The sequence below is a fragment of the Ornithorhynchus anatinus genome, chromosome X1, assembly GCF_004115215.2.
Source record: "Ornithorhynchus anatinus isolate Pmale09 chromosome X1, mOrnAna1.pri.v4, whole genome shotgun sequence".
Taxonomy (NCBI): Eukaryota; Metazoa; Chordata; class Mammalia; order Monotremata; family Ornithorhynchidae; genus Ornithorhynchus; species Ornithorhynchus anatinus.
Window position 1 is genome coordinate 75,983,853 of NC_041749.1, and position 15,644 is coordinate 75,999,496.

General features: G+C 40.6%; 1 protein-coding gene across 3 annotated transcripts in view; it reads left to right on the forward strand.

Moving 5' to 3' along the window:
* The window catches only part of SUSD3 (sushi domain containing 3), a 91,709-nt gene extending 76,509 nt beyond the window's left edge, over positions 1 to 15,200 (forward strand). For 2 of the 3 annotated variants that reach the window (XM_029052098.2, XM_029052096.2), the window contains exon 6: positions 13,929 to 15,200. In XM_029052098.2, coding sequence (XP_028907931.1) covers positions 13,929 to 14,145 — 217 coding nt within the window. In that variant the 3' untranslated portion in view covers positions 14,146 to 15,200. The remainder of the gene's footprint in view (positions 1 to 13,928) is intronic. The other variant, XM_029052097.1, reaches the window with a different exon arrangement.
* The last annotated feature ends 444 nt before the right edge of the window (positions 15,201 to 15,644 follow it).

Consider the following 15,644-nt stretch of genomic DNA (forward strand, 5'->3'; position numbering starts at 1 on the left):
AAATACGATTGAATGAATGAATGAATGAATGAATATGTATGCATGTGCACAGTGTCAGAGCAGGCAAGTACTAAAGCTTTTTTTTTTCAACCTGGTTGTGATTTGCCCCATTTAGAAGCAAGCACAGCTACTCTCCATGTAGTAGAAGTCAGTTCTGCCTCTGTTCTTTCCCACCAGGTTACTGGCCACAATGGGCCACCTATCTGTCAGGGACATGTGACAGTCATCCTAAATCTATTTCCCCATCTAGACATTTACCACTCTTTCCTGGGACCCCAAATTTCTTATGCTTCTTTGAAAACTTCCATATGACTTTCATTTCTTTCCTTTTGTACAACTGCACAAGAAAATCCATGCTGCAGATTTGGTGTTAGTAAAGTGTGAAAAATATGTTTTTCCGCATGTGTTCAGCAGTTGTTGCTTTCTTCTGGGATAAATGATTGAGATTTTACATATGTAAAGTTATTTCTCCTATAGCAACTGTATGGTTTAACACACAGAACACATGCTCCAGCAGAAAGGTTAACTAAACTGTGAGCTCATTTCTAGACTGTGAGCCCATTATGGGCAGGGATTGTCTCTATTTGTTGCTGAATTATACTTCCCAAGTGCTTAGTATAGTGCTCTGCACACAGTAAGCACTCAATAAATATGATTGAATGAATTTAACACCTAGAGCAAAACACCTGGGCACCAGACTGCTAAGTTGTAGTCCTGTTGGAGACCACACAGTTTATTTCTTTACTTTTCTCACTCATTAAATATTTCTGTCATTCATACTTTTGAATTAATGAATCTGTGAATTGGGTTTACAGAGCTTTGGTACATTAAAAATCAGGCAATTAAGTTTCGAGAGATGAGCAAAGCAAATATCTCCCTTCTGATTTTTCAGAGTTTTTGACTTCCATAATTGAAAATTATGTTTTTGAGGGCAAGAAGATCCTTTCTGCTGTGAAAGGTAATTGCTCATGGTACACATAAGAGACTGCAACTGTGAAATTGTTAAATTGCTGCAATGTAAGGAGTAGAAACCTTCTAGTGGCACTGAACATCTCCCCCAAGGCTTGATGTGCCTTTGAAGTTGGTGGGAGACTGGGGGACAGGGGTTAATAATGGCATTTGTTAAGCACTTATTGTGTGTCAAGCACAGTTCTAAGGGATGAGGCAGATACAAGTTAATCAGGTTGGATGCAGTCCCTGTTTGACACAGGGCTCATGATCTAAGTAGGAGGAAGAACAAGTGCCAAATCCCTATTTTACAGATGAGGAAAATGAGGCACAGAGAAGTTACAAGACTTGCCCAGGGTCACAAAGCAGGCAATGGCAGAGCCAGGATTAGAACTGAGGTTCTCTGACTCCTAGTCCCATGCTGTGACAATGCCTGCCACAGCTGACAAGCAGCATGGCCTAGTGGCTAGAATATGAGCTGGGAGTCAGAAGACCTGGGTTCTCATCTCAGCTCTGCCACCTTTATTTTTTTTTCTGAAGGTATTTGTTAAGCACTTAACTATGTGCCAGGCACTGTTCTAAGTGCTGGGGTAGATACAAGCTAGTCAGGTTGGACACAGTCCATGTTCCACATGGGGCTCACAGTCTTAATCCCCATTTTACAGATGAGGCTACTGAGGCCCAAAAAAGTGAAGTGATTTACCCAGAGTCACACAACAGACAAGTGGCAGAGCCAGGATTAGAACTCAGGTCCTTCTGACTCCCAGGCCCCCGCTCTATCCACTAGGCCGTGCTGCTTCCCCATGTCACTTGTCTGCTGTGGGACCTTGGGCAAGTCACTTAACTTCTCTGTACCTCAGTTTCCTCATCTATAATATGAGGATTAAATTTTACTCCCTCCTACCTTTGACTGTCAGCCCCATGTAGAACAGGGGCTCTTGTCCAACTTGATAACCTTGTATCTACCCCAGTGCTTAGAACAGTGCTTGGCACAGAGTAAACACTTAACAAACACCATAACAAACAAATACTATAAATAGCCCTAAATTCCAGGGCCAAGATGGCTAATTCAGGCCTGATGGGGGTGTGGAGGATTGGGGGTCGGGTGGGGTGGGGGTTGGTTTCCTACTACTTTACATCTTGTTTTTTTTCTGGTTGTGCCCTGCTGGGCTAGACCTGACTACTATAAGGAAGGGGGAGAGGAGAGGAAAGAAACTGAGCATGGAGATGCTTTGAGACTGTGAGAGTGATATTGTGTGCTGCTGGATTTGAAATTCTTGCTGGCCTCTAGTTCAGGTCTGTCATCAGGACCCTGTGGAGATGAGGGCCACCCCATCCTACACCTGAAAGGAAACCTGGTCTGCCTTTCTGCTGACCATAGTCCTGGCCTTAGTGCAGTCTTTCAGGAGAACAGAGATTTCATTAGGAGACTAGCATGTTATTACCCAGATAATAAGAGGTTCAGGACCTCATTAACTGCACTCAGCACTCAGGAAAAAGGGTGCTTTCCTTGAGTGGAGGCTTGCTATTGATGCCTATTTGTTTCATTTTGTTGTGTGTCTCCCCCTTCTAGACAGTGAGCCCGTTTTTGGGTAGGGATTGTCTCTATCTGTTGCCAAATTGTACTTTCCAAGTGCTTAGTACAGTGCTCTGCACACAGGAAGTGCTCAATAAATGGGACTGAATGAATGAAGAAATTTTTAAAAAAGAAACAGAGCAAAGAACAAGCATTACATAAAAAGAATAATAATAGTGGGTTTTTTTTTAGGAACTTACTATGTACCAAGAACTGTACTAAGAGCTGGGGTAGAGAATGGGATAATTGTGTCGAACTCAGTCCCTACCCTACATGGGGCTCCCAGCCTTGATAGGAAGGAGAACAGGTAGTGGATCTTCATTCTACAGATGAGGAAATGGAGGCACAGAGAATTGAAGTGATTTGCCCAAGGTCACACAGCAGTCAAGAGGCAGAGCTGGGTTTAAAACCCAGGTCCTCTGACTTGCAGCAGCGATGGGCAATCGAAAGGGACTGGTCACTCCATCACAAGCCAGTTTTTTTTGGCTTCATACACGTACGCCTGGGCACTGCCAGTAGTGTCATTGTACAACAACAAAAGTTGTATACATATATATACATTTTATTTTTGAAAGTTACTGTCAGAAGGACAAATCCACAAAATTCAGGAAATCCACATTTTTCTATGGTATTTTTTAAGATCTCACTATGTGTCAAACCCTGTTCTAAACCCTGGGGAAGGAATAAGATGATCAGGTTGGACACAGTCCCTGTCCTACTTAGGGCTCACATTCTAAGTCAGAGGGAGGAGGATTTAATCCCCATTTTACAGATGAGGTAATTTAACCCCAGAGAAGTGAAATGGCTTGCCGAAGGTCACACAGCAGACAGATGGCAGAGCCAGGAAAAGAACTCAGATCTTCCGACTCCCAGACCCATGCTCTTTCCACTGGCTATGCTGCTTCACAGCTCAGAATGTGCAGTGGAATTGAATGAAGGAGAAAGCAAGCTGGAGTAAATTACAGTTCATTCTGCCCTCCTACATAATGTTCCTACAATGTTACAAAGGAAGAGAATCAGTCTTCAAAATCTGAGCAAGTTCAAACATTTAAGAAACAACCTGGATTCCACCCACCTGTTTCTACTCTCCTGCTGCTCAGCAGGTGAACCTGCCTTTAAAAGGTAAATCTAGCTAAATGGTTCCTGGAATTTGTAAAACCCATCACTCCCATGTTGTGCTCAAAGCAGGGGTGAGAAGGGAATGTTAACCCAATCCTTAAGTCCTATAAACAACTCAGATGGAATTCCTCATAGTAGTGAGAAGTCTGGCAAAGGATGCCATCAGTAATGTCTTTAAGGAGATAATGCAAGAAGCATCATAGCTTAGTGAATAGAGCATGGACCTGGGAGTCAGAAGGACCTGGCTTCTAATCCAGGTTCTGCCACTTCCCTGCTGTGTGACCGTGGGTAAATCAGTTAACTTCGCTGTACCTCAGTTACCTCATCTGTAAAATGGGGATTAAGACTGTGTGGGACAGGGACTTTGTCCAACCTGATAAACTTGTAACCACCCAGCACTTAATACGGTGCCTGGCACATAGTATGTGCTTAACAAATAATGCACACACACAAAAAGATAAATACATACACATGCTCGTTCCCCAGTGAAAACCTCATAGAGTCATAGGCCCAGGACCTGAAAGTGTGAGAAACTGAACCTGGAAGAAATCAAGTGAAAATCTTAATAAAGATGGAAAATATCTAAAATCATCATACTGGACAGTACTGAAAAGCTGAACCTAAAGGAGATCAAGCTGTGAACTAGTTAGAATCTTAATAAAGTTGGCAAATATCACCCACAATTCTAGTACTATAGAGCAGTAGTCTTTTAGGGCTCTTTGGCTCTCCACTATTGAATAACCTGTAAAGTTTACTTTGGTTTAAGCACTTCCTATCCCCTCTCTTTGAAGTATTTTTACTGACTTGAATTGAGTGATTAGGGCCCACTTCATTAGGTAATAACAACAGATTTAGAGATAGTGACAGATAATGCCTTTTTACTGAATAGGATGTAAGCAGTAACACTTGGAAAATGAAGTGTTCTATGTAACTATAAACATCTAATTCAAAGATTTCAATATTAGAACATACTTGCATTGCTATGTGATCTTGTAACTAAATTTATTGTAACATTTACTTAGGACCTATTATGTAGGGAGAACTGTATTAAGTGTTTTTGAGAGAATCCAGTGAAGTTAGAATACCAGATCCTTGGCCTTAAGGATTGTACAATCTAGCTGGGAGGGAGACTGACACCTAAAGAAGTTACAAATAAGGGGGACTAATAGAATATAAAGGATATGTACATAAGTGCTATAGGATGTGTGGGAATGTAAGTGCCTAGGTGGCATTTTTAATATATTTTGTTTTGGTCCATTTTGTAGATTCTGAGAACACATTAATGCACCTCAGATTATTTCCTCTGGGAAATTATGCTTTATGCAGGGCTTTTTCACTTAATTTTATTTTCATAGAATAAGTGAAGAGTGCTGACCAAAGTATAGTAGCATGCTTTTGAGGTTGCTAGTACATACTGCCAACAAAGCATCATTCTTGTAACACTGGTGAGTGCGGGAAGGTCTAGTGAATGTTTTTCAGAATGATACAGAGGTTTGCAAGTTTGGTGATTTTTTTCCTATTGGGTGGCCCCAAATATATACATATATGCATATATTCATATATACACATACATATACATGCATATATAAGAATTATACCTTTATGGGGATTCAAAGATGGTGGTTAGTTTATTTTTATTTAATTTTACACTACTAATTCACATTAATTATGCTTCACATTTTAAATGCAGTGATTCTGTGGTTTTTAAACTCTCTTATTGTTCATTTAAATTAGCCCATGATGAGTCTACTTAAGTCTTTATCGACTTCCCCTTATAATGCTTCCCCATGGTATCTGCCACCTTTTGCTCCAGGCAGAGTTTTGGCAGGCCTCCTTCCAGAGGCAGTCCATTCTGAGGTTTAGGAAATTGCAGGTTTCTTCCGCTCACACTGACGTTTACCCAGATTCCACAAGTATCTTCTTGGTGTATGTTGGGGTGGTAGCCAAGACCATGGCCACTCCCATCTGGTCCGTAAGAGGCTGTTGGGGTTCAAATGGCCACCAGTCAAAATGGCTGCTGTCATCACCACCCAAAAAATGCCTCCCCCACCCCCCAAAACCCAGGACAACTGGCCCATCCTAGAGCTGTGTATGAACAGGCCAGTATGGCCTTGGTGGCCATGGTGGCAACCTAAGGTTTTTGGTGGCAGGATGGAATCCTGAAATTCATCATCATCCTGTCCATTTCAGGATGTCTGTTCACATCAATCTGAAGTCCGATGGTGATTCTGTCAATATCCATAAACTCTGGATCTGGAGGACTGTTCCTAAAATAAGATCCTAGTAATGGAGATGAAATTTGGTGCAGAGACTGCTTCCCGATTCTTAATTGCCAAGTGTCAGATTGCCTCCCTTCCAGTCTAGAGACCTGAAATGAATCATGCAAATCCTTTGTTCTTTAATGTGATGATCAAAATTTGTTGTCTTTGCATGAGGTGAACAGCATAGCATAGTAGGAGAAAAAGAGCCTGTTCTGATAGGCTCCCTCTAGAGTGTAAGTTCCCTGTGGGCAGTGAACATGCCTACCAACACTGTTATACTCTCCCAAGCAATGATTCATTCATTCATTCATTCAATAGTATTTATTGAGCGCTTACTATGTGCAGAACACTGTACTAAGCGCTTGGAATGTACAAATTGGTAACAGGTAGAGACAGTCCCTGCCCTTTGACGGGCTTACAGTCTAATCAGGGGAGACAGACAGACAAGAACAATGGCAATAAATAGAATCAAGGGGAAGAACATCTCATTAAAACAATAGCAAATAATAGAATCAAGGTGATGTACATCTCATTAACAAAATAAATAGGGTAATGGAGATATATACAGTTGAGCAGATGAGTACAGTGTTGAGGGGATGGGACGGAAGAGGGGGAGGAGCAGAGGGAAAGGGGGAAGAAGAGGGTTTAGCTGTGGAAAGGTGAAGGAGGGGATAGAGGGAGCAGAGGGAAAAGGGGAGCTTAGTACAGTGCTCTGCACCCAGTAAACATTCAATAAATGTGATGGATTGATTGCTTGCTTTTTATTCGAAGCCTATTTTTTCAGCCCAACACACAGCATGGCCACTGGTAATATTCACTGTATAGGGGACGGTATATTCATTTGGATTCTTGGGAACCCAGAAGCCAGCTTGGGTTATTGCTTTCTTCCTCATGAATATGCTTTCTGATTGGCCCAAGAGAACACTTGACTGATGGCTTCATGAGGTAGCGTACGTAATAGTCATAGTATGTATCAAGCCCATACTGTGTATAAAGAACTGTACTGAGTCCTGGGAATGACTACATGGATGAGAATTAGACACAGACCCTGGCCTTCAAGGGGCTCGCAATCTAATCAATCAATTGTATTTATTGAGATCTTACTGTGTGCAGAGCACTGTAAATAAAAGGGGCAGATGGGATTGGTGATAGAAACATAAAGAGAGAGGGACAAATAGAAACACTAAAAGAACATAAAAGACAAATACAGAAAATTAACTCATTCTAATTGCACTAGCCCCCCACCCATCCACTGACTGCCTGGATGCTGGGGACCCCTTGAGGATGTTCATTCATTCAATCATATTTAGCGAGTGCTTATCGTGTACTGTTCTCTGTACTAAGCGCATCAGAGAGTTCAGTACAAAATAGCCTGGCTGGGATTGGAGAGCAGCAAAGCCTGAGATCCTCTGTCAGTCAAATCATGTCAGGATTCCTAGGGTACATTTGAAGGTATGACTAGCAATGGTGTTTCCATGATCAGTTGGGGTACAAAGACCAATTTCCTGCTGAGAGTGTGGGGTTCTTCACTAAGCATATGGTTTGCTCACATATAAGCTCCTTGAGGGCAAGGACTGTATCTTTTTTCTGGTGTTCTCTCCCAAGTGCATAGTACAGTGCCCAATAAAAACCATTGATTGATTGAAACATTTGTTGCAGCTGAACTTACTTGCCTTCACTCATGAATTCATTTTAGAAATGAGTAGAATCAGCTGGTAATATTTTAGTCTAAATATATGGGGCTTCAGATGTGTGTATGAATATAAATTTATTATTTATTTAGTGAGAAGCGGCATGGTATAGTAGATAGAGCACAGGCCTGGGAGTCAGAGGGTCATGGTTTCTAATCCTGGCTCTGCCATCTGTCTGTTGTATGACCTTGGGCAAGTTACTTCACTTCTCTGTGCCTCAGTTGCCTCATCTGTAAAATGAGAATTGAGACTGTGAACCCCACATGGGACAAGGACTGTGTCCAATCCGATTTGCTTGTACCCACCCCAGTACTAATTACAGTGCCTGGCACAAAGTAAATGCTTAAAAAATACCACAGTTGTTATTCTTGTCATTATTATCATTATTAGTATTATTATTATCACTTTCCAGTAGTGACAGGAACTGGCTCTGTACTTTCCCACCTCAGGTCTGCCACACCTCAAGTGGAAGTAAAACAGTAACATTAATTGAGTTTGGGTTAGAATAATCCCATTATATGAGAGCTTCTCATCATTATTAATTCTTCTAGCCAGAAAAAATTCTCTGTGCCACAAAGAAAACCTTCTTTATTGTTCAGGCTTCCATTTGTAGCTCAATATCTAAATACCTGCATAAAAGTGAAGGTGAGTTTCTTTTCAGTTTCCCTTCCACTCCCTCTTCCCGTTTTGTTTAATATATTAATATAAATCAGAAGAAAGTGTTGAAAGAGAGCTTAGCAGAAGTAGGGGGCTCATGTTCAGGTTATAGCCACAAGGCCCTAGGAGAATTGCAGTACTCATTTCCAAAGTCAAAGTGTCTTTGGTTCACTTCAGGTAAGTATTAAAATGAAAACAAGTGAGGAGATGACAGGAAACTGTCATTTAGAAAAGTCTCAGGTAGAAATTTGAGCAAGAGAGATGAGCCAAACCATACTGGCATATTTTGTTTACCTGTGGATGTTCAATAATCATTCATTCATTCCACGATATTTAATGAATGCCTCCTGTGTTCAGATCACTGTACTGCATTTGTTGGAAAGTACGATAAAAGCAGAAGACATGCTTCTGACAAAGTGGAAACAGCAAAAGTAGGAAAAGATAAATAAATACATGGAGAGTGAGAGTTGATGCTTTTAAGTGCTAAGCGTGGCTGTTCAAACGATGCAACCTTGAGTGCTTAGGAGAGGATGAATTTGTCAGGTGGGCTTTCACGTGGCAAATTTGGGAAGAGAGGGAGTTTCAGGAAGGGAATAGGGCAGGAGCAAGGATTCAGAGACAGAGGAGTTGGGACTGAGGCTCAGTGAAAAGCCTACTTTAGGAGGAGTGGAGCGTACAATAGAGCAGATACATACGAAACAGAGAGCCGATAGGTTGCCTTAGTGTTAATGGTGAGTAACCTCTATTAGATGCAGAGGGAATTCTTACTAAGTTGAAGAGGAGGGTCTGCCCATCTCTCCCAGTCAGTAGTATCTGACCTGGATGTAGTGATCATCAATTCATAATTTTCTCCTTGGACTCCTTTATCTTGTTGCTTTTCATTCCTTTCTTTCTCCTTTGCCTAATGATTCATTTTTGTTGGCCTTGGAATTACTGTCAGTGCATTTACCCATGGATCTATAAACAGGTAACTCTTCGCAACATCCAACAAAAATTGATGAATTTTGAGTCAGAGAGAGAAAAACATTTTCATGTTCTGCACCTGCACTTACCCCTGAATCATGTTGGGACTGCACTTTTCATGCATGGCTAGATAATCTCACTGTATGCCCCCTCTGTATTTTTCCTTCAGGTGTTTTCATGTCTTGAAATGGCAAGCTACGCTGCTTCAGTTTTCTGAGAAAGTTTGCCTTTCGTGCACTGAAGACCCAGTTTTCAGAAATGCTTATGCACACTTACAGGTAGCTGTGGGAAGTTCAAACAACTGCTTGACAAAACCTCCTTCTTCTAAGTTTTTCTACCCTCTAGATTGCTAGATTATAACTCCTCGAGGACAGCGATCATGTCTGCCATCTCTGTTGTACTGTGCCAAGCACTTAGTACAGTGCTCGGTACACAATAAGAACTCAATAAATACATTGATCGATTGATTGATTGATTAGTGAGTTTGGAGAGGGTAGGTGGTGTCTTTGGAATAATTACATAATAAACCGAACTTTGGCAAACTCAGAAATCCAGTCATTCTCCAGTTCCATGACAGAATCAACCAATAGTATTGATTTAGCACTTACTGTGTGCAGAGCATTGTACTAAGCGCTTTGGAGAGGACAGTACAACAAAGTAGACATGATTCTTGCCCTTAAGGAGCTTTTAGAGTCTAGTGGAGGAGACAAACATTAAAATAAATCAAAAGTCAGGGAAATAGAGTAGAAGAGTATGTATTTATGGACTGTACATAGATGGCTCTGAATTCACTTAATCCCAAAGAAATTCAAACCTGAAAAAAAGAATGTCTTCAATACTTTTCTTTTAGTCAGAATCCACTTTTAGAATATGAAAAATGGAGCATCTTCCAGCTCTATGCCCATCATGTTCTAAAAAGGTTGTTGTTGATAACAGGGATTTCAAGAAGACATTCAATAATAATTACTTAAGACTCACATCTCCAGTGGAAGACTAATAGTTTGGGTTTTGTTATGTGACCTTCTCTATTCAGCGTTGCCAGGAAACAGTGGGTGAGAGTCTTGTGATGTAGCATAAGAGCCCAGCTATAGCTCAGACTCACATCTTCAGTTAGTGGAGCCTTTTTTTTCTGATAACAACAAGCAGGCTGTGGTTTTCTAGAGAAGCAGTAGGAAGCTCAAACTTCTGATAACCAAACAGCATGAATGAAAAAATAAGAGGCAGTTTTCTCTAGCTTTCAAGTGAGGATCATCTATCAATCAATCAATTGTATTTATTGAGCTCTTACTATGTGCAGAGTACTGTACTAAGTTAGGAGGGTACAATATAACAGAGTTGGTAGATTTGTTCCCTGCCTATGAGCTTACAGTGTAGAGGGTAGAACAAGACCAGTTTTGGGAAGGTGCAAATGAGGGTATTCGGGGTTGTTGCCCTCACCTGAATATGTGCTTTTGAAGGGGAGAATTATGCTAATCATTTCCTTTATTGGTTGGTCAGCCAACTGTTTATCAAATAGTTTTATGCAGAATACTTAGCTGTAATAGTTATCTTTCTTATGTGCAGAATACTTAGCTGTAATAACTGTCCTTCACGTTCAAAGACACACCACAGCTAATCAATTTTAGCCACCCGAGGGTATGGCAGCAGCTGTTTGGGTATACGACTGTCATTTCTTCTGGGCATAGGTCGTCTTCATGAAATCACACTGAGGGAAGCATAGCTACTCTGCAGGCAGACCAACCTCATTCTGGGACCTTGTTGTTTGTGATCTTATTTTGAGTAAAGCTCATAGGTGACATTAGTGGAACTGCTGATCAAGTTAGATGTGACATGCCTGTGGTGCGTCCAGCTTTCCCAACCATAGAGAAGATCAGCCCATATTATGGCTCCGTAGAGCTTCGGTTTGGCCTGAAGCCTGTCACCACAAGGTTTCCCTCTGTCTGGCATCAATCAGTCAGTCAGTGGTATTTATTGAGGGCTTACTGTGTGCAGGGCACTGTATCAAGTGTATGTTGCCTAGAGAGCAGAATATGGGGACCACATTCTGTTCCATGTTGCCAATGTGGATCTTGGGTTATATGTAAGATTTTGCTGATATAGCCTGATCCTATAACTTAGGTTTCTTTAACTTTAGTATAGTGCTCTGCACATAGTAAGTGCTCAATAAGTAACGTCGATTGATTTATTATTAGTCCATAGCACTCTGCTGACTGCCAAAAGAATATAGAGGTCTTGGGGTTGCTTCCTGTATTTCTGTATCTTGCATGCTAAAAAAAACATGCCTGCTATGTCATGCTGTAGTCTAAAACCACATTGTGATTCCAGGAGTTGACAACTAACAATATTCTTTAGTAGTCAGCCTGGAAAGACTGTGACCAGAATCCTGCTAGAAATGGAGAACAGTGAGATGACGTGATAGTTATCAAATTGTGATTTTTTTTCCCCTTTCTCCTTGAAGATGATGAGGCTTTTAAGGTTCTGTGACATCTCCTCAGTGGCCTACTGGGTAGACCATGGTGCTGGGAGTCAGAAGGATGTGGATTCTAATCTCGGCTCCACCACTTTCCTCCTGTGTGACCTTGGACAAGTCATTTAACTTTTCTTGGCCTCAGTTACCTCATCTGTAAAATGGGGATTAATACCGTGAGCCCCATGTGGGACAGGGACTGCGTCCAACCTGATTAGACTGTAACTACCCCAGTACTTAGAATAGTGCTTGGCATATAGTAAGCACTTAATAAATACCATCATTCTATATGTTAAGAAAAAGTTTATGTAGGATGTCAAACAGCATGTCCCATCAATGCCATCAGGTCGAAGTGCTTTAACGTTTTTCATGGCTCTGACTATAGAACTGACTTCCTCAAAGGTTGAAACTAGAACCATGTCTCCACATGTGGCCAGGCCTCTATGCCTTTTAAGGCTTCAGATTCAATAGTAGGTGGATGTTCAAGAGATTACTGGTGTGTTACATCCTGTCTCTGATGAGGGTGTAACCATCTTCACTTTTCCATGGTGCCGTGACATTTAATTTGGGGCTGTGTTCTCAGAGATTGGCAAAAGGTCCATGGTAAAAATTTGGAAGTCCATGATAACATTCATATTACAGACTGTCAAATGTTTTGTGTTATTATTATTAGCAGTAATAGTAATATTTTTAGTAATAGTATTAGTAGTTGTATTAATAAATAGCCTGGAAAGTTGTCTGCTATTTTATGTATTTACTAACTCAATGACATGATGTCCCATCTCATCCCTTCCCTCCCCACTTATTTCATCTTCCAGTGTCCATCATTAAGTTCTATCATTTTGTCAAAAGTTTGTTATGCTGCATGGCAGTGTGATCCTTTTTTAAATGTATTTGCTATTTGTTAATACAAATTGTCAACTCTATGGTGTTTCCAGTGACAATGTATGGATCCGAAAGCTGGACAATGAAAAAAAAAGGATAGAAAGAACATTAATTCTTTTGAAATGTGGTGTTGGAGAAGGCTTTTGCGAATACTGTGGACTGCCCGAAAAACGAACAAATGTATTTTGGAGCAAATTAAACCAAAGTGGTCTTTGGAAGGCCAAATGACTCGACTTAGATTAGCACATTTTGAACACATAATCAGGAGGACGAATTCACTAATGCTAGGAAAAGTCCAGGGAAAACTTGGAAGAGACAGACCGGCAGCTAGATGGATAGAGACCATAACAATGATAATGGAGGAACCATTAGAAAGGTTGCGGATTATGGCAGAGGACAGGACGTTCTGGAGAAAGTATATCCATGGAGTCACTATGAATCGGAAACAACTCGGTGGCACTTAATAATTTGTTAAGCACTTACTGTGTGCCAGGCACTCTATTAAGCATTGGGGTAGATTCAAGATAATCAGGTTGGACACAATTTGAGTCCCATGTAAGGCTCACAGTCTTAATCCCCATTTTATAGGTGAGGTAACTGAGACACAGAGAAGTTAAGTGACTTGCCCAAGGTCCCATAGCAGACCAGTGGCAGAGCCGGAATTAGAACCTAGGTCCTCTTACTCCCAGGACCATACTCTTTCCACTGGCCACTCTGCTTCTCTTTTGATTATGTACAAAGCCTTGAGTGGCTTCAGCCTTGGCTTCCCACAACTTGTTGCCTATTTTCCTTAACTTGATTAGCATGTCCTGCCTCATGTTTCAGTGGGCTGCTCACATATGTCAAGATCATCATGCAGGGCGTTACTGATGCTTCGCTTGTTTTGCTGCAAGTGGTTCTTTAATCTCCGAGTCCTGTTGGCGGTATCGACTCATTGTGCCTAGAATTCCAATGGCTGCCTGGTAAACAACATTACTATTTACAAAGGAATGCATCACCTCTTTTTGTACTTGGAAATTAGATTTTAGTATTATGGACTTCTCCGGGTTCTTATTATTTTTGAAAAAGAAAGCGGTAGAATCAGTCTATGCAATTTGCCCTGATACCTCAGGAAATCATTCAGCAGTGAAAGAAGATGCTCCTCCCCAAGTGAATCATTTCCCCCAGTTTTTTAGAGTTTAATATAAACCAAAAACATAATTTTATTAATTAAAATTAATTCCTACTATACTTAATAATTCTATAGTCTGTTCCAGCTCTACAGGCAAAGATTATTTGGTGAACCTGTGCATTTTTGAGTGAAAAGACACCACGTTTTTGAGAAAGTGAGTATCCTCAAATTTCTTTCCCTTTACTTTCAGAAACCCTGAAGAATGGACTCTTGAAATCAAAAATTCGACAGGTTGCAGCGAAAGTGATTTGTGGACCGAGCTGAACAGAAACAGTAGAATATCTCTTAGACACTCCATTCCAAGACCTAACATTGCCATACATACAGTGAGTACAAAGCATGTGGTGGAGGTCTATGGACATGACAAGGAAATTCAGAAGAAACCTGAATCTCACATACCGGGATAGAAGCATTTGTTGGATAAAAATGAAACACTGACATAAATACCTGATACATGTGCCTTAAAACTACATGAAAGGTGACCATATTATTCATTTAAAGTCGCAAGTTTTAAATATCTATGTGGATATCCGTAAATATGCTTTCAGTTTAACCTAAATAACATAATGCTGATACACCAACTTAAGTAGTGAACATGCTGAAATTGTGTCCGTTGCAAAACCATATCATGTTCCTGTACAGATATGAAATGATAGCAACTGTAGATTTGCTTCTTTGAAAATCACTAACAAATATAAATGCATTCACCTGCAGAATTCTTTTAACCTGTGCTTCTTTTGTAAATGTGTAAGAGTGGGAAAAGGAAAAAACACACACCATATTTTTGCACACTAGGATGAGAAAATTACAATAAATATTTCCTTTTAAAGACTGTGAATGGTACTTATTGTGGAATATTCTTTGTTCTTCCTTTTAATATGTGGGAAGATTTTATGTGGGTTTTTTTTCTGGCTTCAATTTTATATAGAAAAAGTTCCATTTAGCTTCTTTCTTCCTATGTGGAATCCCAGAACTTTAGGGGAGAAGGGACCCCGAAATATCCTAAAGAGGTGAGAATCTGTCGCATTTTTAAAGACCTCTAAGGGAGGTGATTCCTCAGTCCACCTCAATAAAGTGCCCTACAGAGTGGACCCATCTCCTGGCATCCACAAATTGAGAACAAGTGGTTTGAAGACTAAGAAAAAAAAGTGTGCGTGTGTGTGGGTGCCAGGGGGGTAGAATATTCACAAAATAATGTGTACATTATCTGTTTAAGTACAACTGGCAAAGCAGGAGCCAAGTCAGTCACCCACTTGAACAACTTAGAGCCAACTGAGGAGTGTCTGAGCTGGACTTGAAAGTGGCCTGGAAATCAAGCCCTCCGAAAGCCGTGGGGAATAACAAGATGCGGCAGACATACTTTCTCACCACAGAAGTTTTTGATTCTATCATTCATTAATGCAATCTGGTCCATCAGGCTGTAGAATTATAACAAGATTAAAAAAACCACGATTGTCAAGGTTTATGAGTCCTGTTGTTCTTAATGCCTCCCAATCTCTAACAATCTCCTCATGAGTTTAGTTTATTAGAACCCTCCCCAACTCCCCCACCCCAGTTTACTTCATTGCACATATAAAAACTATTATTAGAATCAAGATGAGTGCTGTGCAGGATGAAGATGAAAGTGGTCAAGAATATTAAACAGACATTTGAAAATGATGTTAATTAAATTAACCCTTTAGCTTGTTCCCTAGCTAATGACTTGAAATGGATTTGTGCTATCAGCCCAGAACTTCAGAACTACATCTCCAAGAATGGTTAATATTGCTTGGGATAGTTTTAAAATCCTGAAACCTACAAATGCATTAAAATAGCAACTCACGGTTTATGCACGTTGGAAATTCACTGCCATATCTAGGAACAAAGTGAACTCATTTTCAGAAATGAAGGATGACAGATGGGTGCA